General features: G+C 37.4%; 3 protein-coding genes and 1 long non-coding RNA gene across 6 annotated transcripts; 1 reads left to right on the top strand and 3 right to left on the bottom strand.

The window, feature by feature from the left end:
* Positions 1–573: 573 nt before the first annotated feature.
* Positions 574–7,362, bottom strand: LOC141622997 (uncharacterized). Its single transcript, XR_012533159.1, has 4 exons — positions 7,114–7,362; positions 6,894–7,010; positions 5,703–5,784; positions 574–1,475 (listed from the first exon to the last, which is right to left on the bottom strand). It is a non-coding gene; the product is annotated as an uncharacterized LOC141622997 (long non-coding RNA).
* Positions 4,749–6,526, top strand: LOC141622995 (uncharacterized). 3 transcript variants are annotated; one of them, XM_074439028.1, is made up of 3 exons: positions 4,749–5,443; positions 5,740–5,919; positions 6,039–6,526. In XM_074439028.1, the coding sequence occupies exons 1-3, from the start codon at positions 5,081–5,083 to the stop codon at positions 6,219–6,221; spliced, it is 726 nt and encodes a 241-aa protein (XP_074295129.1). In that variant the 5' UTR covers positions 4,749–5,080; the 3' UTR covers positions 6,222–6,526. The 3 variants fall into 3 exon arrangements, with proteins under 3 accessions (XP_074295129.1, XP_074295131.1, XP_074295130.1); XM_074439030.1 differs by having other exon boundaries at positions 4,962–5,443; positions 6,050–6,526; XM_074439029.1 differs by having other exon boundaries at positions 4,962–5,443; positions 5,740–5,938; positions 6,039–6,151.
* A 2,528-nt stretch (positions 7,363–9,890) lies between the features above and the next one.
* On the bottom strand, positions 9,891–19,168 carry LOC141622992 (E3 UFM1-protein ligase 1 homolog). Its single transcript, XM_074439024.1, has 20 exons — positions 18,826–19,168; positions 18,288–18,599; positions 17,913–18,179; positions 17,719–17,766; positions 17,123–17,188; positions 16,927–17,030; positions 15,797–15,890; positions 15,628–15,684; positions 15,066–15,477; positions 14,837–14,991; positions 14,503–14,568; positions 14,051–14,119; positions 13,865–13,957; positions 13,665–13,730; positions 12,780–12,826; positions 12,564–12,627; positions 12,050–12,127; positions 11,879–11,941; positions 11,029–11,121; positions 9,891–10,262 (listed from the first exon to the last, which is right to left on the bottom strand). Exons 1-20 carry the CDS (start codon positions 18,997–18,999, stop codon positions 10,155–10,157), a joined length of 2,436 nt encoding a protein of 811 aa, XP_074295125.1. The 5' UTR covers positions 19,000–19,168; the 3' UTR covers positions 9,891–10,154.
* Positions 19,169–19,541: 373 nt separating this feature from the next.
* LOC141616912 (uncharacterized) lies at positions 19,542–23,539 on the bottom strand. Its single transcript, XM_074434077.1, has 4 exons — positions 22,673–23,539; positions 21,278–22,274; positions 20,647–21,175; positions 19,542–19,860 (listed from the first exon to the last, which is right to left on the bottom strand). Exons 1-4 carry the CDS (start codon positions 23,537–23,539, stop codon positions 19,542–19,544), a joined length of 2,712 nt encoding a protein of 903 aa, XP_074290178.1.
* Between the last annotated feature and the right edge of the window lie 136 nt (positions 23,540–23,675).

Genomic DNA, 23,675 nt, shown 5'->3' with positions numbered 1-23,675 from the left:
TATGCTTATCTTCTGTTCTATGGTGGGGTGGGGGAGGCTGAACTACGACCACTTGTGCAGTTGTGATGCAAAATGCATCAACCTTTTCAAACTGATTAACCAATGCATTTGTGTTTAGACATAATGTATTCGCATAATTTAATCATGCATGCATCTAGAGAAGTAGAATTATCTCAACAAAAACCATTCCCAAAACATAATGTAACTACAGATAGTCATCACCCATGAGACGGTCTAATGATAAGGTAATTCGAGATCAAGCATTTAACTAGAATCCCTATTTTTATACCCACTAAGTAATCCACTAGAAAATAAAAGCGATATATGGTTAGCCTTACAAAATACTCCACTATCTCGTAAGTCGTACCAAAGAGGTTTTAACCTAGTTGCTAAAATCAAAGTATCGTAATAATAGGTCACAGGTTCAAATCTCATATCCCACATATTATACTGATTTTGGCGTCATTTAACACAAGAAAAAAATGACAATTGTGTAATAGAATTACCACATGACAAATGCCCAATTTGTGTTAGATTATGAAAAAGGCAAAGAAAGGTCAAAGGGACGAAATGATCGAAATGCAAATCCTGCAAATTTAAATAATCAATCACGTAGTTTTTTTCTTTCTTTTGGTGCGGCGTTGACATGCAAAAACACAGCAGCCTATAGCCATCTTCGTTGACCCTCATCTCAAACCTGCCCAACTACATATATCACCATTTTTGAGATTTGTGATTGGTTATTGCACACACTATTCAGCTAGTTTTGCATAAGAAGACCGTGACATCCGTTTTAACGAGTAAAATGATCCTTATTTGAATCCGTTTTACAACTAAAATTAATATCACCGTCTTAAACAAGAATTTATGCATACTATTAGTTAGTCATTATTTCCAACCTAGATAACCCAAATAATTAATCATCAATCCATGTCGCCAAAAGTATCAGAAAGTTTACTTCTTAATCTCATCCTATGCTTTCAACGGTTTGACTAAGCATCTTTCTTTTTTCTTTTTCTTTTTTTCAGGAGTGTGTTACGTCCAAGACTAAAAGAAAACTAGAAAGTGACAGCGATAGCGACTGCGACAGTGGACAAAGATAATTAGAAAAACTCTATGTATAATGCACGTATATTTTGATTTTGAGAGAGTGCGTCAGCCTCCATCAAAAAAAATAAATGAAAAACTGGCTATGACGCTGACTTTGCAAAACCTATTGCTTGGGATGGGAATAACAAGCTCTAACTCACTAAAGATTTGGGAAGGGAATGATAAATTAATCGTAAGCCGACTGCATGTTTCATGTAGTATTGACATTGTTCATAAAATGTGTTGCGTCACTCATTATGAATAGCTAAAAAAACAAAGATGTATGTCCAATGTCTATCGAAGGAAGTCAGTGAAGAATGAAGAGAGTGACCTTTAATGTAATCTGCAATCTGCATTCCGCAAACCGCAATCTTCACTACTGCAATCTGCAATATTAGTCATTTCATTAATTTTGAGTCACTGAGCCGGTCTTGATTTAGACGTAGAATCACACAAAATACTGTGGGGTGGGGGGAAATATTGGACTTGCGGGCCACAATCAGGCCACATCCATAACTATACTTGACTGCATTTACATCACCAGAGAAGATAGTTCTAGAAGAGTAGAAAGTGTGCAGTCCCACTGCGCACCATGGCTATGTGGCTGTTAAGGTTGCATAGATACCCCATAATTCAACTTAGGACATTCCTACAATCGTAGGGATACGGTGGAGGCTACAGTAGAGTGTCGAGTTGTGCTTCTACTACTTCATTTCCATTGTTGACACTACCTAAAGCTGTGTGTCAGAGGTGGGGAACAGGGGAAGTATTCAGTAACCATGTTACAGGGGTGAAAAAATTTGCACATGTCTATTCCATGTAACTAGGGATGAACAATGCTTTTCACAGTAAAAATAGCTATAGCAAAAATAGAATCACACCCAAATGTGATGCTTAACATCTCAAAGCCTAACATTTAACTAATAATTAGCCTCATGACTATGAACTTCGGTAACTCTTCTACCAATCTACATTATAAATTACTATAATATTGTTTTGGGAAATAAATGAAAGATATCTTCAGTAAGTGGTTAATATGAAAATTGTAAGCAGTTTATTATGAGGATTGTACATGTTAGACAATGTTACTTTTGTCCCCTTTCTATTTTGGATCCGTTTTACAATATCCTTATGTAAAACCACCCTACACAAGACAAATTGTTATTATTGTAGGATCTAAATACTAACTTCTTCGCTTGTAATAAAAGGTACGTTGAATTACGAATCCACAATGTTCTCAAATCATTTTCAGATCTAACCGCTATGAAAATCATTGACAAGAAATAACATAAGAATTCTTAGAAACATCATTGTATCAACTATAGAATGTCATGACTAAGTGGACAAACCAAATCAAATTGTTTGAATGACAATTAGGAGGAAATTTTAGTGAAAGTGACAACACAAGGGAAGGCAATACAATTCATTTGGTGGCAAAGTAAATTTTGTATATGGACATGCTTATTGGCCGAAGATGCATGCAAGGGTTTGTTGGTTTTCAATTGGTGCTCAACCAGCAATTGCCCAACCAACTGATGGAACGTTGTCCAAGTAAATTCTGTAGTTTCTGTCAACACACACACACAGAAAACTATATACTCTTGCATCTTCATTTTTCAACTCGAATCTAACCCAAATTATTTCGTGTCACCTATATCAACCATTTGCAACAATAGTTCGCGAATTTTTTAGCTAAAACGCTAATCTTATGTCAAGTCCGTCTCAAGTTAAGAGTCGTCTCAGGTTAGTAAGCTCTACTGACTAGTGACTACTCTCATGTACGTATACTCTATTGTGCTACAAGTCCAAGTAGCAAATCATTTCCATTTTCCACTGTTCAGCAGTCAGCACTATATACTTTAAGGTTTAGGTGCCCGTTTTCAATCTTACAGTGATAGTGATCAAATTGATGGACCCAGTGACCCACTTTCTAAGATGCCATATAGCTTCCCCACTATCCCTTTCTACTAAAAGGGCATACATACTCTCCTTATTCTCATGCATGTTAGTCTTCATTTCACTTAGCAAGCTGATTTTCGGAACATATTCGATCTATCCATCTCGACTCTCCTCGGCCTGAGCTATGCGCCATCCTCCGCGAGAATGCTACTGAAGTTTCAATTTCTAGTTAGCTTCGCTTTTCAGGATGCCTATCCCTCTCTTGTACCCAAAAAAAAAAAAAAAAAAAAAAAAAAGGCACGCTAATTAGACAAATTTATAAAAAAAATTCATATTTTCCTTGAGGCGCCGCACGTTTATAGCATCATTCAACCCATTAACAACTAGGCCAAGTTCTGCTCAAAGTTCTCCAAACTGAAGAAATTCATTCATGCGTATCTTCAGTTGGTTTAAAGCCATACAAAATTCAAATTGCCAATCCTGAATATAAGGAGGCGAACATTTCATTAATTAAAGATTTTACATTACAATTCTTTGAAACCTCTAAATTGAGGGAGTTTGAGTTTAAGATACAGGGTCTCATCGTTCATCACTTCATCCTACCTACAAGGCTACAATTACTTTGGTTTGTGTAATATGACTTTTTTTTAATGCAATGCGCAATTTAGTAGAAGAGAGGTTGGGGCCTTTTGAGGCTTCTTTCACGGCCTTCAAACAATAGGGAGACAACCAGTAAATATATAGTTGTAAATGTAATAGGAATATCCAAAATTTGACAGAGATTTCATTAGCCTAACAGAGACAGTGCTCACTCATGACTCGACTACTACTACCTTGAAATATCGGAAGTCTAGTTTTATGTCTCCACCAAACTCGATATATATCCCAAGCCATCTGCAAAGCATCATGAATAATGCCGATAACATACAAACAATCTCTTTAATGATTAATTTCGGAACTCCTAGTGATCACCTCGATAAAATACCTTCCCTTATGCAAAAGCCTCTACAACAATAATGATATATTAAATCAAATTTTTTTTTTTTTTTGCCTAGATACTAAATCAAGTGTTTTAGCTCCAATAAAAATGACAATACCATTACCTCATGTAGTCTCATATACATATCCCACAAGGTGCCATTCTATCCCTCAAAAAGTGGCATGGGAGACGGGAGGATTACTACTGCAGTAATACAACGAGGTCCTAGTTACTTCCCGTAGCAAGTTTATTGTTTTACCGAATAACTCACTGTTCTGACTTCTGCCCATGAAATCGTTGATATAGCAATTCTTTTCAGTATCCTATTTGCTTAAACTAAAGTTTCTAGTATCACAAAAGCAGTAAAGCTATCCCCTCATAAGTAATATCACGACTCCATTCTCAAAGTTCCAGACTTAAGACCTCTGAATAAGTGGACTTCGTCTTTTACTCTCATAAAATTTACTCTTCCCTTCTTTTGAGCAATCTTTATTTTCTAAGGGCTCAACTTGTACTGAGGGTAGTTTTCACGAGTTAATGGGAGTTCAAAAACAGAGGAAATTTATAGTGATACATTCAGATATCAATCATCCATACATGGGATTTTATTTTCCTATATTACAGGTGACACTAGTATCAATAACAAGCTCTACTACTACTACTACTACTACTACTACTACTACTACTACTACTACTACTAAAGTATTAATTAATTAATCAACATTTCATTTACTTTTTTTGTATAAAACCCTAACCTCACATACCGTATGCCCTCCATACAGACCGTGTACCATAGTGCGATTAGAGAATATTAAAGTCACTTCAATGTTCAATCACATGGATTGAGACAATGCTGCATCTGATGCAAAGAAAAAGAAAGGCTACTAACCTTTTCTTTGTGGGGTGGGAAAAAATAGGAGAGCAATGGTAGAGCCCTATATAGACAGAGACATCGTAGGAAATGAGTCAACTATTCAGCCCTCTGTTCAACAAAACTCCTAATTACCTTCTCATTTATATAAGTTAGCAAAGAGAGCATCAAAGTCTATTCTCACTTCATTCCCAATTGATTTCATTTATTTACTTTCCATAACCACAACGCCTTAAAGAGCCATGTACAATTTATACGAGCATTCATCTGGTTCGTTTGGCCAGTTTGAATCTTCCAATTTATCACAACTATTCAGGGAGTCTCTTGCATGTGAATTTGACTCTGTTGACGAGACTGGAATGGCTGAGAATGGTAACGGTAGTACTAGTACTGGTGGTAGTTATATAGGTTCACCAAGTTCGCCTTTAAGCTGTACCAGTAGTCATCCACTTAATTCCACTAGGACGTTGTTTAAGAGAAGCCTAAGTAGTTACTCCCTCCACAAAAAAGAGATCTACACACCTGTTTCAGATCCTCATATAAGCATTTCAAACCTGAATTTGGGATCCATGAGACGAGTGTCTAGTACATTTGATCTAGATCAGGTAACTCTTCCAACGGTCGGATAGTCCCTCCATCTCATTAATATTGTCGCCAGTTTTCGGGTCATTTCCAACATAATTGGAAATTTCTATACTTGGTAAAATCAAGAAAAAAATTTCTCAATCTCTACTTAACTACTTCCGTAACAAACTCCATTCTGAAGATACACCTAGTGGGGAGGGAATGTAACTATTATATTCTGACTCAAGGGGGAACAATGTATAAAAGAAACTCAAACGTGAACTCTATTAAATGATGTACCTTCATACTGACGACACTGTTGATCTTATCTTGACAGGGAGTTAAGATGCCACATCAGCATTACCACCATGACGCAAGTCCCCTGGCAAACGAAACCACGAGCATTATTATTGAAGGTATGACGAAGCCATGTCGATATAGTCCTACCGAGAAAAAGCAAAGGATTGAAAGGTATCGCAGCAAGAGAAGCCAAAGGAACTTCAGCAAAAAAATTCAGGTCAGTCTATACTTACGAGGTAATTTTGCAACTTGATAAAAAGATTATATCTGTTATATCATTCAAGTAACTTACTGAATAAAAAATTAACACAATACTGTACTGTGATTGGGGATCAGTATACTTGTAGGAAGACATTAGCTGATAGCAGGCCAAGAGTTAGAGGCCGATTTGCAAGGAACAATGAACTCGAAAAGTCAGACTACTCTACAGATATAAAATGGACTCAAATGGCACGTGATGTGAACGAAGAGGATTGGATTCTTCTCCTAGACTCCATCTCATCCAATATAGTTCCATAATTTGTCATAGCAATTAAGAATATCTAGGGAAGGAGGAAACCGCAAAGAGTGAAGTGTGAACTAGCAAAATCAAATAATTACTAAAAGTTCATTCAGTTGGTTTCTCTTGTGACGGGTCACAAATTGTGATGGAGGAAATGTGACCATTTTATGATTAAAAGTAACCATCCATAAATTATTATTTATCAGATGATGGTGACATTTTACCATAAAATGGTCGTCGCAACTCATATTTCTCCGTTACAAATGAGAATTTGTGAAGTTCTTTTGGCATGAATCATGTGTATATAAAAGCTAGTGGTTGAAGTTATTCCTATAACTTGATTGTAATGGTCAATTGCTTCGAAACAGTGTGCATGAAGAAATCATGTAAATAGCAATGCAGGCATTTCACAGTACCATTTTGAGTGCACAATTCTATTCAGAAGTTACTACTCCCTTTGTCTCGATCATTTGTTTACCATTTTTAGTCTTTGTGAGGGGTATTTTAATCAAAGGTAAACAAATGATTGGAACGTAGGGAGTACTATGTCGGATAAAATGGATTCACACGGTCCAACAAGCAATGATAGTCAGAAGTAACATAACATAGTCATTTGGTGGAACTACACAGTTCACAATTAGGCATGTAACTAAAACAGTCAGCAAAGATATATGACGAGAAGCAGCTACCGTTTAAACTGACTGACTGCTGATGTGAAAAATGGTAATCGAATTGCGAGTTCCGTAGGTCGGGCAATTAGACAGCAACAATTGGACGATGCAAGTTTGATCCTCTGCCATAATTTCCTGTAATGCCAGAAAACAATAATATAAATCTTATTCCTGGTTTTTATCAAACCAAACCAACAATGAATTCAAGAAGAATTATTAGTCGTAAGATGAAATTTACCTTAAATTATAGCTTGTTTGTAGGAATTTAAATCAATGGAATTAAGCGCACAACATTGAGCACAATCAACGACGAAGAGAGTATTATCAAACCAAACCATCTTCTTGTTTGGCAACTGATTTTGTAATTATTACGATTTAAATCTGAGAGGATTAGGGTTTGAGAAGGAACTTCTTTAGGGAGAAGATGAAGATGAAGAACTGCAACTGGAGTATTAATTTCGGTGGGTAAACCGTAAACTCGGAATTTGGCGGCAATTGGGCTCAGGATTCATAATAAACTTTGATTGGATCTACAGATTCGCGGCTGCGGCCGTAGGGAGACGATTTCGCACTAAGTTGAATTATCATTTTATAATCCCCTACTACTAAGAGAATAACTTTTCAATAGTTTTTCCTCCAAATGAAATCTAGCTAAATAAAGAAACAATAAGACTCTATTTTTAATTTTTAATAAATGATATCTTTTAATTAAGATATACCATTATTATCTTTTTTTTTTTTAACTAAATTATAATCTTTTAATTAAAATAAAATAAAATTGGTATAAATCTAAAAATTCGAAAACCCGATAAATTGATATTATTAGTTTGGTATAAAAAAAAAATACCACGTACTTAATTCGTATTAAAAAAATTATGAACTGACATTATTAATTTTCTGACAAAAAAAAACCTTTAAAATTATTTGAGAAAATTTATAAATTAGCACCATTAGTTTATTGGTAAAAAATTTCATTAAAATACACATTTTATGGCTTTGCTCAATTCTTTTTATTAGTTTTCCATTTCAATTTTTTATACTCATATTGAAATATGAAAAATTAATAATATGTCAATTTCAAATCTATAAATAATACATTATTTATAAACTAAAAGATCTATAAATACCGCGCATGCATGCGCAAGATCCATATTAGTTTTGAAATAAAAGGGTATCTCAAGTATAGTAAAATAGTTACGTGTAATGTCAAATAGTTTACCGATAAAAATGGTCACGATTTATATTAAAAAATACGCTTATTATGAAAAAATGTGCCAAATAAAAAAGTCGATTTGAACCACCATCAATGATAAAGGAGTTATAAAAATCGTATTACGTGTAATGTGAAATAGCTTACCGATAAAAATGATCACGGTTTATATTAGAAAATACGCTTATTGTGGAAAAATGTGCCAAATAAAAAAGTCGATTTGAACCACCATTAATGATATTAATGATAAAGGGGTTATAAAAATCATATTACATGCAATGTGAAATGGTTTACCGATAAAAATGATCACGATTTATATTAAAAATTACGCTTATTATGAAAAAATGTGCCAAATAAAAAAGTCGATTTGAACCATCACCAATGATAAAGGGGTTATAAAAATCATATCAACTGGAGTAATACGTAACTTCAGTAAGAGACTGTTTCTTGCAAGTTTTTCTTAGAAAATAGCAAATTGTCCCCAAACGTTTGAGGCTATGTGCAAATTGCCTCCAAATGTTTCCATATGTGCAATTTAACCCCGAACGTTTGAGATTATGTCCAAATTCACACTATTTTTATATTCCGGCAATTTAAGAGCTACAATCACCCACCCAACCACCACCAAACACAATCCTCCACCCCAAGTCCCACCCTAACTCTCCTCTCCCAAGTTACGTTGACGCCAAGGACATTGGGGTACACCCATACAATGAAAAGCTGATTTATATTCTTTCCCACGAAAAACAGGTTGTTTTGTGTGACACGCGAACAAGCTGCATAACTTATTCAAAAAGATTGTCTGATCATGTGGGGAAATTTCATAGACTCAAGCACCAATGATGGCCCACCTCAGTTCGCAATGCCTCACAGACTCCTAGAACTAGTAATGATAATTGCTAAAGTTCGAGTGATTATTATTAGCATATCATATTAATCACAGTTGTCTTACATTGCTTTATTTTGTAATTGTCTCAAGTCTAAGACCGTCTCCTATAAAACTCTGGCAATATTGTGTACACTCATTATTGCACAATCTTCGGCCATTCAATAAAACTAGTTTCCTCGCGTAAGCATTTCAAAGTCCAAATAGCATTAACTAGTTCAGTCTCAACTCATAACTCGAAATTGATACATTCATCAAGTAAAACACGACAAGGAGGGACCTTGCAATCTCTGTTTTCTGCTAGATGCATCTCAACTGCAAGTCTAGAAAGACTGAGAAATGCGACCCCATTGGCGCGACCTACTACAGGAGGCGAAAACATAGAGCTCATCCAGAACCGAGTCGAAACAAACGTGGCCAAAGAAAAACCAGTGAAAAACCGAACCAAAAGAAACCCGGTAGCTGAATCTGCACTGGATGTAAGGTACACAGCGGGCGCAGTGAGAAGGGCCAAGGACGCCGAGGCAAGCCGTGGACCAACCAGGTCACAGGCAGTCCCCATAGCGATACGAGCAAAAACTGCACCTGAAACTGATGCAATTCCTGCATTTCCAATATCTGTTGCTGTGAGGTTAAAGTTATCTAGGATAATAGGCAGCAGTGGTGGCGCTAAAAAACTGGAGACTTGGGGTGGAGGATTGGGTTTGGTGGTGGTTGGGTGGGTGATTGTAGCTCTTTCCCTTCCCCTCCAAGTTTTCTCCACCATGCCTCTCAAGTCTCACACTCTCACCCCTCTTTCCCTTCCAAATTCTGTGTAAACAAAATTTCAACTTAAGTTTAAACCATTTACACAATATTAAATACGGAGTGTATCCTTACTCTGTACTCTGTAGCCATTACAATGTAGAGGATCACCATAATATGAATCCTTACTCTGCGTTAGTTTCATGTTGTCTCAATTGAGAAAGTATAGTGAGTAGCGAACTTTGCATTCATGAACAACGTGACATACAAACTACAAGAAAAAGCCACAAAAGTCGACCAAGCTTTTATAAAGTATAAAACTATCACAAGTTCACAAAAAGCTTAAAGGTTGCTCCCAAGTCCCCACCTATGACTCAAGGAAGTCCTCGCTTGCAAATATTTATTATTGGAGTACCACCGGCGATATACAGAGTCCAGACTATTCCTGCGGCAATGGAGTCCCTAACACTAAACTTTTCAGTGTTGGCATTAGGCTCTCTAAAAATTCCTTCTTGGACGAAATTTGGTCCCCTGAACCGCCTTCCTCCTGATTGGAACCAAAATCAGATAACATACAAGTGAATCTCATACAAGAAGATTCTATTAGACCTATTACAAAAACTTGCTCTAATATAAGACGGTTGTATGCATACAACCAAAACACATACTCCCACCATTCCACTTTTATTATCCCACTTTCTATTTTAGGAAGATTTAAGAAATAATGGTAAAATAACAACCTTACCCCTTCAATTAAAAAGAACGAGGCCAATGTCATTTTGATAGAGGGAATGATGATTAAAATATTAGGGGCAATATTGGTAGTTCACTCATTTAGTATACTAAATTTAGAAAGGGACAGTTAATTTGGAATAAATTTTGGGGAAAGAGAGGACAATAAAAGTGGAATGGAAGGAGTATATCTTATTCCATACAGTATTCTACATCTAATAATCAGGGTTAGTGTCTCGGTTGTAGGCATAAAACAGTCTCAGACTTTACTCAATATAGACTTAACAACTAAGTTAACACCAATTACAAGCAAAAGCACATGACAACCCGTGTATGTGTATCCTTCCAAGAGGAACAGACATCAACCTTTGATATATTCAGAAAGTTAAGAGGGGAGCTAAAGGTAAAAATAGTTCCACGAGAGACAACAGACTTCCCTCATGCTATCCAAGCAATTTAGAAAAATAAAACTTCATTTATCAAAACTTCACAGGGTATTAAACCAAAATAATGAGAAATCAAAAGTCAAAACTGAAACTAAAAAGGAAAAACCTAGCGTGAAATTGGGAAGGATCACTCACATCATTCGACGGGGATGACATCAATGATAAAAGTGCCACTGTAGCAGAATGGTAGTCCATTAGGGTCTTGTAAGCAGAATCGTCTAACTTATCCTGAAAAGAAGATTCAAAACTTTGGATTTGGTAAATGAACCACTATTCGATAGTACGGTTGTTCAAAGTTCAAACAAAAGGGTGCTCAGTGTTTTCATTGTTTCTTCATAAGTAAACAGCTTGACACGTAAAAATCAACAACATTACCCGTTTGTTTCAGGAACTCCCACCTATAACAGGATAAGAAGGGGTATGAAGTAAACAACCTTGCGCTTACGTAAAAATTCACAGACAACAATCCAGGCCACTAGGTTAACTTAAAACTTCCAAGTCCAACAATTTTTGTTCATGTTAAAAAAGACGTACATATAAGAAAAATATTGTACATTTGTAGGCTCCCTACTCAGCCAATAATCATCAAGCATCATACCCTGTCCTCTACTCCTCTCAACTTGCTTGGTGAGTTTTTTCATAGATGTACTACTCCGTATTATTTAAGAAAATATAATTTAGGTCACTAAATAAATCTCGATGGTCTTACCTTATTTGAACCGGAAATCATCAAACTAATTCTACAACTATTTTCATAATAATAAAACAACAGACTTATAAAGATAAAAAGATTTCTGAATATTTGTGGGTTTCAAACTCTGCAAAGCAATGATCAGACATAGACTGCCTTCTCCACTCAATTAGTAAAATTTCCCTGACATTCATGCATGCTAAGTAATATGTCATGAACTCAAAGGAGTAAGTGTAACCCTTAATAATGTTTTTGGTCAAACAACAGTAGCTAACAAGGTGAAATCACAAATACCTTTAACCGAGAAACCGCAGTAAACATGGCCCTTCCTGGAGCCTGAAGGGCTTTGTTATAGACCTATGAGCCAAGAGGAAAAACATGATATAACCAGAGTATCAGAGAAAAGGATCATTACGTGAAAAAAGATATGCTCCATAATATTTGAACTTCAAAATATTAGCTAACCTTCATATATAGTGAAGAGACAACTTTCGGCAGCAATGACACAGGATCCGTTTCAGAAGATACCTGAGATGTGAGATCCTGGATACATGTAGCAACATCAAAATTAGAGCCATAAACAAACATTATGTCAAGAAATCCTTTTTTCATTTAAAAAAGATGTCTACATACTGTCAGTCCAACAGGAACAAATTCTTATCTTGCTGGTGTGTAAATTTAAAACAACTACAACATAGGAAAAAAAAACCATACAAGACTGGAAACATTGAATTCTACGTTAAACCCTGCACTTCTATTCACACTACTCGTGCATTGACTTCTTGGGTGCATTCTGTCCTATAGTCATATGTTACTTGTGCGTGTAAAACAAGGATAATTTGGTGGGTTGACTATAGAATGTACTGTTTTAAGCTAAGGACTGGAAAGGGTGATCACAACATCGTCTAAATTAGCAAAGCCTGACAATGTGCATGTAAGAAAAGAAGGAAAAAGAACTGATAAACACAGGAAACTCTACCTTGCGATATGAATGCACTAGTGCCTTCTCCAGTTTCTTATCAAGCTTCCTCAAGTAAAGTCCACTAGAAAACAAGATACAAATGTCAGAGAGTACAAGTCAATACAGGATCCAAAAAGTTAGTTTAAAACGTTAAAATTTTAGCGTGCAGGACTCTAGTAGACCTCTCATCTAAACTTGGTTACTGATATACTAGGAATTGGAATATGTAAATACCTTTCCTCTGCTGCGGCTGATAGTGCTGTCATAAATGTATCAACCCGCTGCCAGACAAAAAAATTATGAGTCTTATTAACTATGAAATGAAGTGAGTAAAATATAATTGTTCGGACAGAGCACAACTCACTCAATAATTATACACTTAGAATCCCGTAAACAAAGGCATAGTACAAGGCATAACAAAGCTGAGAGGAATTATGCATCCAAAATTCCAAACATGGATTCAAGCTCCAAGCTTGTATAATAACCAGGTAAAAAGGTCGCTGGAGGAGAACTTCATGGAATCGCATTATGCTAAATGAACTCTTTGAGACAAGAACTATATAGCAAATTAAAGCTTCAGATATGCCTTCAAATCTTTTCCCTTCTCTCAATAACAAATCAGGTCTAAAGGGGAAAAACACACACACAAAAAAAGTGTGCAGGATACAAGCTCCAACAGAATAAATGTAAGAAGATTCAAGGCACATAAATTTTTCACTTCCAAAGACCTCATGGTTATATGCATAAAGAGGAAGAACTAAAAATAAGAGGTGAACAGTGCTGTTCTTTATGATCTTTCTTTAATGCAGTAAGCCTTCGGGCTTTTCCCTTCAAAAAAAAATACGAGGTGAACTGTGAATGATATGTCCGTGCATTTTTGCACGGGTATTAAGCATAAATTTTTGCACCTGAACCGACCGACTCGGACGAACCCAGTTGACCTGAACTGTGAAGGTAGACATGACAAACGGGCCAACTGGGTTGGTCCGAATGGTAGTTCACTCATTTAGTATACTATATATGTCCGTGCATTTTTGCACGGGTATTAAGCATAAATTTTTCACCACCATAGGACTTGCTTAATAGAGGGATAAAACCTAGGAAAAAATAAGCACCTACCTTCCCATCCAAAGATTCCACCAGAGCAGAGGCCTTGGCTGAAAGGGAACCGTGCAAATTCTTAGCCTAGAACAAAACCAAAACCCATGAGCCTCGTCAAATATAGCAACTTCAAAATAAAAACAGAAGTTTCAAAAACTAGTAAGCTTAAGAAAGCAATTTTCGTCAAATACAGCAACAATTCCATTGCAGTCACTTACAAGAGAACTTCTTTCCCCAGGACTGAGAGAGATAGGCTCTGAACTTTGAGACTCTTCCACAGTAATCCCGTTCCTCAATTTGTTGTAAACATCCTAAATTAAATAGATTCATAGTTACCATACTAAGAGATGTTAAAGCATCAACAACAAAGCTGTACGAGACTGGAAACGAAATGATAGCGATACCAAGTTAATCAAAAGGAAGTCCACAATGGAAGTCCCAGTCGTCCTTAGCAGATGTCGATGTAATGCAACCTACAAACCAAAAGAGAGAATGATCATCAATAACAGGACTTACTCATGGCAACCTTCAGGATGACCAAGGGCTTGCTTGGGACGAGGCCTATGAGGGTAATTGTTACAAGGATAATAAAGCTCAAGATAAAATGAAAATGAAGGTAGAAATGAGGAAGAGAGGGTAATAGTTATCCCATAAAGGTGTGGAGTAGTTACCCACTCCCCTCATCCTATATGGGAGTAATAATTCCCACATCACCACCTATTTCTACCTTATACTAACACACTTGCCACCAATATCCTCCACTTTCTCCTTGTTTTGAGCACTATTACTCGGGCCCTACAACTAATTAACCAGTATGTAAAATGTTCTGTTTGTACAAATGACAGAATGAGCTTACAGAGGTGGATTGGTCATCTTCAAATAAATCCAATGCTTTCTCATAGAGCTGCATGTTCAAGTACGACTGGAAGAAAAGCAGAAGGTTTAGAAAATATAGTTCGAGAACTTAAGAGACCCAATAAAATGCAATAAATTTAAATCCAGCACATTACTTCGAGCTAGTACTGACAAAAAAAATTCAAACTGGAAAGGACAGGGTTGTCAAGCCAGGTCTCAGATGCTACCCCCAATAAATAATCAGCCCTGCCGCTAAATTCTCGTTTGCAAATATTTTCAAATTTTAGGAACGAATGGTTTTTGACATTTTTAGAAAGGGATACGACAAAGCTAACCTCATCAAGCTTCTTTTGCATATTATCCAGCACATGTTTCATTCTATCCGAATTCTCTGCTAGCATTGCTTTTCTTTTCTCGTTGCATGAGGTGAGCAGCATAGGTCTTAAATGGTTTGCCAAAGGTTTTAGAACTGCCTCACGATCATCGATGCCTATACAACCCCAACTACGCATGATTAATTACAGCAGAGAGGGCTGTCAAGAGAACATAAAATGATTTGCTGACCTTGCTCTTCGAACTCGGGAACCAAAGCCAAAATCTTGTCAATTATCCAATCTTCTGAAGGAACGTCAACATTGTTCTCTTTTGATCTTTTTGACTCTGAAACATGTGACGCTGAGGAGTCCTTGCCTTTCCTCTGGTTTTTTTTAGACTTTGTGGGAATGACTTCTTCATTATCTTGAGCAATTTCTATGGTCGAACTTTTACTATTTCCTGAAGATTTTCCTTTCTTTTTCTTGGAACCTCTTTCTGTGCCTGCTCTACCTCCGCTCTCCTCATTTAATTCAGATGATCTAGCTGAATCCCTTCCACCTTTACTCTCCTTGGTTAGTTGCTTCCCATCACCTAGCATGGGAGTAGAAAGTGAAGCAACAGCTAGGGATGGCATGTCCTTTTCCAATCGACTGAAGACATCCTAGAGAATGAATCTAAAATTTATTACTAATCAGGGTTAATCATGTAAGAAAATAGGACAGTAATGGTCCAATATCTTCAGCAAATACTTATGCATGTCGACTGTAATTTGCCTATCAGCTATTTGCTTTCAGGACTATTTATCTCATACCTTGATAAACCCATCACTTAGGACATAGGTCTCTCCCACAATAAGTGCTTTATTAGACTGTCATCAAAATTAGAATATTATAATTAGACTGTAGCCAAAATAAGAAAAACATATATAAAGGAGCAGATAATATAAACCAGGGAGATAACTTAATGGTCTGAGCTGTCACCTTTAGTGCTGACTGAACAGATGGGCACAGGGACAAAATCTTGTACGCATCTTGCGAACCACATAAGGTGGGTAGTATTGTGAGTGAGTCAATCCTGTAGCAATTCAATAGTCAAGGACTCAAGCCTAAGTAAAAGTTAAGTACTCCATAGATAATACGATTGTTGTGTTACACCAAACCAAGATACAACTCCAGAAACAATAGAAGTAAAGAGCTAAACTAATAAGGAATCCAAAATCTCTAATGTTAGAGCCAGGTTCCCAAAAAAACTGTTCTTTTGCTGGAACTTTTACAAAGCGATTGGGGTACATGGACTATAGCAGTAAAGTGCTACAGTAATTGCAATATCATACACATTCATGGGTATTCTAAAGATACAGTTACCGGTCACTGAAGGCAGAAATTATCATGCAAATCAAACTGTAACTTAACGGGAAGTCGGAAACAAAAAACAGCCCACTGTCCCTCCAAGAAACCTATTCAGAATCAAAAATAGAGATATTTCTTAGAGATTTAAACTCTATAGAGCTATCTATCTTCTACCCGTTCTTAATAACATTCAACATTAGCAGTAGCAGATTTAGACAGTGAAGCCCAGGATGGATTCTACGACTACAGAGCCACAAGAGGCTCCTTCCTTATTTGAAGGCACAATTTAGACCATAAAGAGGCTACTTTCCAAAGAAATATGCCTCTTAATACCAAATGGGATGGGTGGAGAGAGGAAAGACCACTCATGATCCTTAAGTAGAAAGGACTGTTGATTTAAAAAAATATACCCTTACAAACTGAAACTGCCAACATAGATTATCGAAATCAAGATTTATCTTAACAGAGTAGAAAGTCATCGGACTCACACGACTGAGATAGCATTTCCCTAGTTACCAGGCAAGGCTTTCAAAATACTGGCCTACTGGAAACCCAAGCGGCTACAAGGATGACGAATTCCCCCCCCCCCCCCCCCCCCCCCCCCCAGGAAAAAAAAAAACCTTTGTAGATTAGCCTGCTGATCATCTTCGCTAAAAGTGGTTAAGCTAGCGAAAATTGCATTCCATGAATGATGAAACTATATATTTCAAGAAATCGGATGCACCATTAAGATCAACATATAGCAAAATACAGATGCTTACCAGCTATTACGTTCAATTGCATCATCAACAGATGCATCCAACATCTCAATCATTGAGGGATGAATGAACATGGTGATTAATGGAACACCTTCAGGATATCTAGACTACATTCAGGAGTCAGAACACAATCATTTAGATCTGTAGGGGCTGAATTAATTGATATATGCACATGTAAACAGAAATGGCTGCTATATACCTGCAAGTACTGTATAGGCTGGGGTATTCCTAATTTATGAAGAGAGTCATAGCTTATGAAGGAATTCTGCAACAGTAGAGAAAGACACCATGAGATGTACAACTACTATACAATATCGATTCATCAATTATCAGCAAGTACAAAAATAGAGGTTCCTATTTAATTAATTTGTCTTCAATACTGTTCTCCATTAGGAGATTAATTCCACGCCCATGAACTCTCAGAAACAATTGCTATCAGTGAACCAGTTTCTTTCCTTAATGCTCAAAGTTTAATTGTGTTTATTACAGTTCGACTTAAAATATTATGACAGTGGATATGATACGAAGGGATTTGAGCAACTACGGTTTTTCAAGCTCATGTTTTCACTCACCATATTCAAATCCATTAAAATGACATAGTTTATAGCCTTAAGGACGCCATGTGACAGTAACTCTTACAGCTACTTTCAAGCACAAAGGCGTATATAATGTTACAGTAAGGTGCATTATACAATCAAGAGTGTTGCAGTGACCCATTATTATGCGTTTGGTTTCAATCTATCTTGTTAAGGAAAAGGTGGACGCAGAACAAAATCATTTCGCTAAGCTTATCACCTGTGAAAGAAAGGAATCAACAAATTCCTTTTGAGCAGAAGCAAACACCTAGGACAAAACAACAGAACAAATAAGAAACATCACCATCATTGATCAACATTAATCAAAAGTTCAAAACAAAATACAATTGCAACTTCCAAAGGAAAAACAAGTGGAGAAAAGCATGAACAAAAAATGGGAATGTTGATCCTTACAGCAGGTGTCCAGTGGACTCCAGCGCGAAGAGAGCCAAGGATCTCCACCTCCTTCACTAACCCGTTAAACAACGATTGGAAAAACGAATTATCCATAGCCACACCAGTAGCTCCTTCCATTCCCTGTAGTAGCTGCTGCAAGGAACTCCATAATGCAGACAAATTCATAGGAACTGTTATACCCCTTGCAGCACCACGAACCATTGCATTCACACGTGCAACATATGCCGGGGTGTACAATTGCCCGCCTTCAAGCCTACCTTTTATCTACACACCTCACACCAACATAAAACAGCACACATTATGAAACAAAGCTAACATAAGGATGCACAGGAGATTATTAATAGGAGCAAATGACACAGAAAGCCATCATACCAAAGTACCAAGCCTCGACTCTAACATGGAAGCAACCAACTCAGAACCGACTTGCAACTGCCCAGCAAGGTCGGCCACAGCAATCTGACTGCATTCTTGAAGCCTCTCATTGATTTCTTCAGCGATCGTGTCCCAATATGAATTGGAAATAATTTCCCCTTGGACAAACATAAGCTCAGGATCATTTGACACCGCAACTTGAGCTTGCTTCTCGACATGGTACAAATCGACACCAGTACTATCCGCAAGATCGATCAAAGACACACGCCCTAGCCTCCTAACCTCTCCTATAATTTCCAGGCGTAATTGTTCCTATTGCAACAACGCAACATAAGACTCCACTAACTTATATAATTATTACCTCCGTCTCAATCATTTATTTACCTTTTTCTATTCTTTGCGAGGTATTTTAATTGAACGTAAACAAATGATTGGGACGGAAGGAGTAATTTGTAAAACCCTAAACCTCGACGACATAAATTGGTGTAAGCAAGCAGAATAATAATAAATCAATAAGAAGAGAGAAATTAATGAATACAGGAGTGATGAATTCTTTGCCGGAGACGGTATGAAGAAGATCAAATTGAATGATATGAAGATCATGAAGTTTCTGAACTAATTCAACAACATTTCTCTCTGATAATCGGATGCTTGATTTCGCTTCTTGTGCGATTTCAAATTGTTTCTGCAATTCAAGCAATTCTTCATCCATCTTCAATTTCAATTCAATCACACACTAGCTTCACCTTACAAAGTGGAACTAAGCGTTTTAAGGAAGACTACGAGTCTCTCTTTCTTTATTTCCTTTTTTTTGGGTGTATATCAATAGATCATGGTATAGGATTCGAGCCGGATATGTCCGCTGGACACGATATTTGGTTACCCCAATTCTTATTTCAGACCAAGGGTATCCGTCTTATTAATAAGACGGATACCATATTCTCTCACAAAATACCCATTTAGGGTGAGTGGAGAAGCACATGGAGGGTCCCACCTTTGTCCCCTCTACCCATTTCCTCTCACACAACTACCCGTCTTAAAATCCGACCCGTTTTAAGCAAGACTTACTCATTTGGTTAAGTTTGAACAGCTTTACAAGTTGTGGTAATTTGTATGCTTTTGACTTTATGAGTTTTATAATTTTTCAAGTAACTCGTCAACTCAAGGTCTCCTATGTAAAATTATGGCAAAGCATGGCTTGCATAGTCTTTTTTTAGACAATTGTGTACTATTATATATATATAAAAGTTTATATTACACGATACCATTACAATACCAAGTAACATTACAGCTAAGAAAAAACTTGAGACGACTAATACTACTAGATAAAGCAACTGGAATAGAGGAGCTGCTGGAATCCTGCATCAGACGCAGAAGTCGGATGCTTTTGATTTGAAAAAGTACGTCTTGAAGTCTGAAAACTGAGGCGAAAGTCATAGCCTCATTCAGAGCTAGAATATTGATTTGAAGAAGGGAAGATCCAAAGCATTGTAACGCTTCATATGTGACATGATCGTTGCAGAAAACTTTAAAAGATCCAATGGAAAAGTTCTTGTTGAAAACCACCTCCGTCCTAAAATAATAAGAAAAGCGTTGCGGGATAGAGGTAACAGGGGTTATAACCTCGGTGAGGTAGGTAGTGCTGTCATAGCATTTGAAGTGGAAATGAAATCATATTGTTCTTTGGGAAAGACGAAAGCGAGTTTAAAGAATAATCTCGTCAGGGCAAACACAGCTATTCCTGAAAATCACATTATTCCGATGCTTCCATATTGCAAACATAGTGAGAGGAAAATGCAGCAGTATAAGGGCATTACCGTCAGAGGGTCGAGTGGTGTAGCGTAAAAAATTTTTAAACCAGGTGGAGAAAGAAATTTGGGAACTTGCATCCGATCGAATACCAAGAAGATCGGCACCAAATTCGTTTGACGAACTGGCAGTCACGGAAAAGATGGTTTATGGATTCAGGTTCTTCATGATAGAAAGAGCAATTTGGGTAAACCGCCATACCTCTTCTGATTAATACATCTGCAGTAGGCAAGATACCCCGTGTACAATTTTCCAAAGAAAAATCTTGATATTTGGTTGACAAGGTAGGCTCCATATGAAAGACCATTTAAATTCCCTTGTAGCAGGAGATTGATGCGAGGCAAGTGCTGTTGAACAATTGTGTAAAAGGAATGAGTACCCAGAACTGGTGGAATACCTTCCGTCTTCAGTGAATTTCCAATATACGAAGTCATCAATAGGTTCAGGAGGAAGCTCAAGAGCACAAATTTTTCAAGCAGAGACCGTGTTGAAAAATTTAAAGACATTTTGCTTATTCCATTGAGTCGGACCAGAAAGTAAGTCTGCAAACCTGATAGAGTGTGATTTGAACATGGGCTTAAGAGAAGGCGTTGTACCAAGAATCCAAGCATCGTTCTTGATGTTAATCAATTTCCCATTCCCAAATTTCCAAGCAAAACCATCCTGAAGAAGGAATGTATTTTTAACCACACCTTTCCAAGCAAAAGACGCAGCAGAGTATTTTGAAACCTTTTCGGGGATAGGAAAGTCTTTCTGATATTTCGTGCGAAGGACAGTAGAAATAAGTGAAGCATGCTGATGATGACAGCGCCATAAAGTCTTTGATAACAAAGCTTGACTAACAATACGAGCATTTTTGATACCAAGACCACCTTCCGTTTTTGGCAGCTGCAGAATATCTGGGGACAACCAATGCTGGGCTCTTTTATTTTGAGATTGTTTCCACCAAAAGAGGTCGATTAAATAATTTATTTTCGTGGTAATTTGAAGAGGGATCGGAAGGATGGATGCAACATGAGCAAAAGAGGCAATGAGAAAAGTGTTTATAAGCAGAAGTTTAGCAGGTTGTGAGAAATGAGCTGCACCTCAGGAGAGAATTTTTGTAGAAATCTTGTCTAAAATAAACTGAAAAGCTGCAGTTTTCCTTCTGCCAATATCAATTGGAACACCAAGTTAAATACCAAAATTCTGCTTTGAAGGTACTCTGAGAGTGTTTGTGACATGGTCTCTGAAATCATCAGGTGTGTTTGGGCTGAATTTGATATAAGATTTTTGGTGGTTAATCATCTGACCCGAAAAAGCACTGAAAGAGATTAAGATGTCCCGTAAAGACTCACAGGCAGTTGGAGAAAACCGAAAACACAGGAGAGCATCGTCAGCATATAGTAAATGAGAAAATGCAGGGCTATTCCTGGAAAGCTTGATGCCTTCAATAGAACGATTTGATTCCGCCTTAATAATCATAAGAGAAAGAATCTCCATACAGAGAATAAAAAGGTAAGGCGAAATGGGGTCTCCCTGACGCAAGCCGCATTGAGGAAAAAGACGTCTTGAAGGAGTACCATTAGTAAGCACTTGTAAAGAGACAGTTCTGACGCTGGCTTTAATAAGTTTTCGGAAAGCTTTAGGAAAACCAAAAAGCTTGAGCACATGGAACAGAAAAGGCCAAGAAACTCTGTCAAAAGCTTTGTTCATATCAAGTTTGATCGCCCCAAAACACCGAGTACCACTTCGCCTTTGGTTGATGTAAGAAATAATTTCATGCCCAAGAAAGCCGGTGTCACTGATGAGTCGTCCGGGAAGAAAAGCATTTTGATTTTGGTCGATAATATTATTAGTAACCTTGCGGAGTCTGAGAGCAATGCATTTTGAGGCAGCACGGTAGATGACATTACAAAGACTGATGAGTCTGAACTGGGATATAGATTCGGGATTAACAACTTTTGGTATAAGAACAATGTGAGTATTATTCCACGCCGGAGGGAGATGACCGTTATTGAGGAAACCGAGAACGGTCGATGTAATGTCCACATTGACGGTGTGCCAGAAGAGCTGGTAAAATCTGGGTGGAAAACCATCAGGTCCCGGTGACTTGTTAGGTTTCATATCAAAGAAGGCCTTTTTAACATCACTTGCAGTGAAAGGCTGAGAAAGATAATCCTGCTGCAAAACATCTAACTGGGAAAGGACAAGTCTTCAAGTTCTGAGAAAGAGGTTGAAGGCAGAGAAGAAGTAAACAAATTCTGAAAATGGTTCATAATTAAATCAGAAAGATCCGATTCAGACGAAGTCCAGGAACCATCATTATGTTTCAAAGAGATAATACGCAACTTTTTCTGTCTTGCTTTAGCTCTGCTGAAGAAAAAAGAAGTAGGAAGACCGTCATTTAAATGGAAATCGGATTTTGCTCTTTGTTGCCAGAAAGAATGCTGGACGTGGACTTCATGCTCAGAATATCAAAGATTTTGCAGGTATTGAGAGGCGGAATTTGAGTCGTGAATGTGAGAAGCGGAAGCATATAAATCTTGTGAGAAAGAACTCCAGTCAAGCATGAACTGGTGTCGATTTTGAATAACCCAATTGAGAATACCAGTACGAATTTGAGTAAGTTTGTAGGTGACTGAGGAAGTAACAGGATCAGAAGAGAAGCTTTGCCAAATAGATAGAACAAGTTTTTGAATGTCAGAGTGATTGAGACACCATATATCCACACGGTAAGGCCTTTTTGGTTTCATCAAACGGGCAGAAAAATCAAGTATAATAGGAGCATGGTCCGACAAAAAGATAAAGAGATTCTGAATATGAGCTTCAGGATACTTGAGTAGCCAGTCTTGTGTAGCATATCCACGATCAAGACGTTCTAAAATAAGGCTTGAGGACTCTCTTTTATTAGCCCAAGTAAACCGAGGGCCCGAGAAAGGAAGTTCACAGAGAGGCGAATTAATTCTCCAGTCAACGAAGGCGTTCCAGCCAGTAATGCTGGACGAGCCTCCAATTTTGTCGGAGTATTGTTCGATTTGGTTGAAGTCACCATTCATACAAAGCGGAGAATAAGCGGAACAAAGTCGCTTCATTTCTTTCCAAAAACTTGCTTTAAGCTCACTACAAGACTCACCATACATAAAAAGAGCATACCATACATAGCTCAAATTATGATCTACAATTTTACGAGGGATGAAATGATGATCAACGACAAGAGGCACAACATCTGATCTATCATCCCAAAGCAAAAGCAAACCACCACTTAAACCCGCTGAATTTGTACCACAACTATTAGGCAGGTTTAGTGAACTAGTTTTACAAACACTATCCGCTAAAGAGCACTTAGTCTCTTGAAGAAAAACTAAAGAAATATCATAGTAGCGAACGGACCACTTTATGTACGGAACAATAGGGGCGTCCGCTCCACCCAAACCCCTACAGTTCCAAGAGAAAATCTTCATCGGTCTACTGGTGGCAGAAACGGGCCTGCCACAACCCAAGGTTGTGAAAAATCAGCAAAGTTGATTGGAGAAGCGAGATTGGAAACTGGGTCCAAATCTGCAAGGGGAGAGCAAATCTTTAGCCTTTTATTTGGGA

Source organism: Silene latifolia, chromosome X, assembly GCF_048544455.1.
Source record: "Silene latifolia isolate original U9 population chromosome X, ASM4854445v1, whole genome shotgun sequence".
Lineage (NCBI taxonomy): Eukaryota > Viridiplantae > Streptophyta > Magnoliopsida > Caryophyllales > Caryophyllaceae > Silene > Silene latifolia.
This window is presented reverse-complemented; position numbering and strand designations above follow the sequence as displayed.

Bases quoted from the DNA above. Each gene is read 5' to 3' on its own strand.
- LOC141622992 (XM_074439024.1), bottom strand. From the start codon at position 18,999: ATGGATGAAGAATTGCTTGAATTGCAGAAACAATTTGAAATCGCACAA. The intron at 18,600-18,825 runs GTATTCATTAAT...TTGTTGCAATAG, and splicing joins GCAAAGAATTCATCACTCCT to GAACAATTACGCCTGGAAAT. The intron at 11,122-11,878 runs GTATTTGTGATT...TCTTCTTTTCAG, and splicing joins CTGCGGTTTCTCGGTTAAAG to GATAAGTTAGACGATTCTGC.
- LOC141616912 (XM_074434077.1), bottom strand. From the start codon at position 23,539: ATGAAGATTTTCTCTTGGAACTGTAGGGGTTTGGGTGGAGCGGACGCC. The intron at 22,275-22,672 runs GTTATTCAAAAT...GTCCTTTCCCAG, and splicing joins GTACTGGTATTCTCAATTGG to TTAGATGTTTTGCAGCAGGA. The intron at 19,861-20,646 runs GTTTGCAGACTT...TTATTATTTTAG, and splicing joins TTCAAATCACACTCTATCAG to GACGGAGGTGGTTTTCAACA.
- LOC141622995 (XM_074439028.1), top strand. From the start codon at position 5,081: ATGTACAATTTATACGAGCATTCATCTGGTTCGTTTGGCCAGTTTGAA. The intron at 5,444-5,739 runs GTAACTCTTCCA...TTATCTTGACAG, and splicing joins GTACATTTGATCTAGATCAG to GGAGTTAAGATGCCACATCA. The intron at 5,920-6,038 runs GTCAGTCTATAC...ATTGGGGATCAG, and splicing joins ACTTCAGCAAAAAAATTCAG to TATACTTGTAGGAAGACATT.